The 2,391-nt window shown below is 40.8% G+C and overlaps 1 protein-coding gene across 1 annotated transcript in view; it reads left to right on the plus strand.

Annotated features, from left to right (window-relative positions):
* Positions 1 to 933: 933 nt before the first annotated feature.
* LOC118340169 (prostaglandin F2 receptor negative regulator-like) overlaps positions 934 to 2,391 on the plus strand; it is a 4,269-nt gene continuing 2,811 nt past the window's right edge. Inside the window, exon 1 of the mRNA XM_035678040.1 lies at positions 934 to 1,021. Coding sequence (XP_035533933.1) covers positions 934 to 1,021 — 88 coding nt within the window. The remainder of the gene's footprint in view (positions 1,022 to 2,391) is intronic.

The following is a 2,391-nucleotide window of genomic DNA, read 5'->3' on the forward strand; positions in this document are numbered from 1 at the left end:
TACTTTGAGGCAAGCCTCATATGTGGACAAGATGTCTGCCAAGAAAACAGCTTGAAATACTTATTTTTACAAACGGTTTGTCAAAGTCAGAAGTCGTGCTTCCATCAGCAGTGAGGTTGGCCCAGGGTACACTATCATAGTATCATAGTAGCAAATGAGCATGAACTCTTAATGATTTTGCCATAAGTGTCGGATTAGTCTTTTTTTCGATCTGAACAAGAGTGTTTTAAGTTTTAGGATTTCAACTTTTCATTATGGAGTTAATGAACATGCTATTTTTGAGCTCCAACAAATGAAAAGGCTTTGCTTTAACTGTTAACTTTTACTGTACTGTAAGTAAGTAATTTGAGAAGTTTGAACCTTCAAATGTTCACGTGACAAACTGGTTCCTTAGTGCTTCTGTGTGTGTGTGGTCAGTCGACCCACTCACCCCTCACTTAGTGTCACCTCCTGTTTCCTCCTCTTTGGTCGGACGGAGCGCTTGGCTACTTGTCTTTGTGCTCCCTCTCTCTGCTGTCCAAATGCATCTTCATCACCACCATCATTCTCGTCACCGCCAATTTATTCAGTTTAAGACACTGTGGAGGGAGACTTAGAAAAGACAGCAGAACTTAAAATATCTCAGCTCCTCTACGCTCTGTTTGGCAGAAGGCATTGAAAAGTTCCTCTACCTTATTATAATGTTATTTCTGACTTAATCTCGGAACCCATCGGTTGTCATCTGATGACGATATAGCCTCTGGGGCAACAGCCAATGTTTCGGGGCTTCCGGTTTAGCCAATGGATACCCTCTTCCTTGCGCCAGTCATTATTTACAGTCCGATTAGCAACTTGAGACACCAGAATAGAGTTGGAGCTAGGAGAGGACATCTACGATCGGACTGTATCGCAAGTTGCCAGGGTACACTGAATAACTGTTTAAATTGTCATCACATGATAGCCGAGTTATTTTACTTCCAGAGCTGTGCCAGCAGTGCCTGCATGTCACGCATTGCGGGCAAGCTTCTAATGCCCTCACCCAGTGAGCAAGCTAAGTTAGCTGCTGGGTGCTAATCATGGCTTTCTTAAAACGTAATCAGTACTCAAAATTTAAAGTCTGGCCTCAAGAAAACAGTGCATTATTGCTAATGGTGTGTCCAAAATAACAAGGTCAGGGGTCTCCAACATGGTGCCCGAGGGCTCTTAATGAGATATGTATTTTTTCATCACCCTTGCAAGGAAGTTTACAAATGAGTTCCATGGGGTCAAAACATTAAAATAAGTTACTGATATGTTTTTATTGATTAGAAAGTATATTGAGACCCATGCTTTATTACAGCTTCTGAGTTAAAACTATGTGTTCCTATTCTGCCTTTCTGCATTTGGCGTTCATTCTCTGCGTCCCAAATGGTGGTTTAGAGATTCATGACCTATCAATTAGTTGGTTCATCTTGATTAGGCGAGCTGAGTAAATTGGATCTCAGTTCATATCAGTAGATTCCTCATAAGGACTTTCAGTGTTAATGCCACGCCTAGACAAAAAATAACACACCCACAATTCCAAATACGATTGGTTCAACCCTGAATATGAAAATGACTAAAAGGGAAAATACTACGATATCCTTTGAAAGCATCAATATAACATGGATGTCCATCAAGTATACAGAAAGGTCGGAGACCCCTGCACTAGAGAAAAGCACAAAGGATGACCAAAAACATGAGAATTTGGTGTCCACAGCATATTTAATGCAAAACCAAAGATAATTTTTGTGCTATTAAAGGTCACCAAAATCATCCTCTTGAGACCATGAATATCTACAGCAGGTTTTGCTGCTAGGAAGATAACTGCTTCAGAGTCTGGGCTTGGACTGTCACATGGGGGACCAATGAACAATAATAAGACCAGGGGACACTGAACTAAAACCATAGCCAGTGTTATTACTACTGCTGCTCATACTACTACTGATTTTTAATGATGTAGCACTTGAATATTAAAACCATTAGGGAAGAGAGCGAGAGAGAAATTGAGATGTGATTCATTACTCTGCTCGGGTGAGTTCACTCTTCTCCTCCTCTCTTCAGTCTTTCTCTTCATTACATTCGCTCCATTCTTTCTTCCTGCTCATTTCTCCATCTCTCATTCCTTTCCCTTTTTCGATCATAATTGTTTTTCATCATCATTTGTCTTTTTTTTCTCCAAGTTGTCGCAAATGTTTCTTTATTTTTTTCATCTGTATCCCCTATTTGTCTCCTAAATGACAGAGGATGACTAAGACTCCATGGGGTTTTTATTGTGCTTTCTTTGTGTGTGTGCGCGTGTCTGTGCGTGTGTGTGTGTAGGAGGTACAGTGCTAATAGTCCCTCTCTCCCTGACAGACTAATGACTAGTTTGTGCTTCTCTCTCTCTCTCTC

Source organism: Morone saxatilis, unplaced genomic scaffold (assembly GCF_004916995.1).
Source record: "Morone saxatilis isolate NCDOM2014 unplaced genomic scaffold, NCSU_SB_2.0 Contig6, whole genome shotgun sequence".
Classification (NCBI taxonomy): Eukaryota; Metazoa; Chordata; class Actinopteri; family Moronidae; genus Morone; species Morone saxatilis.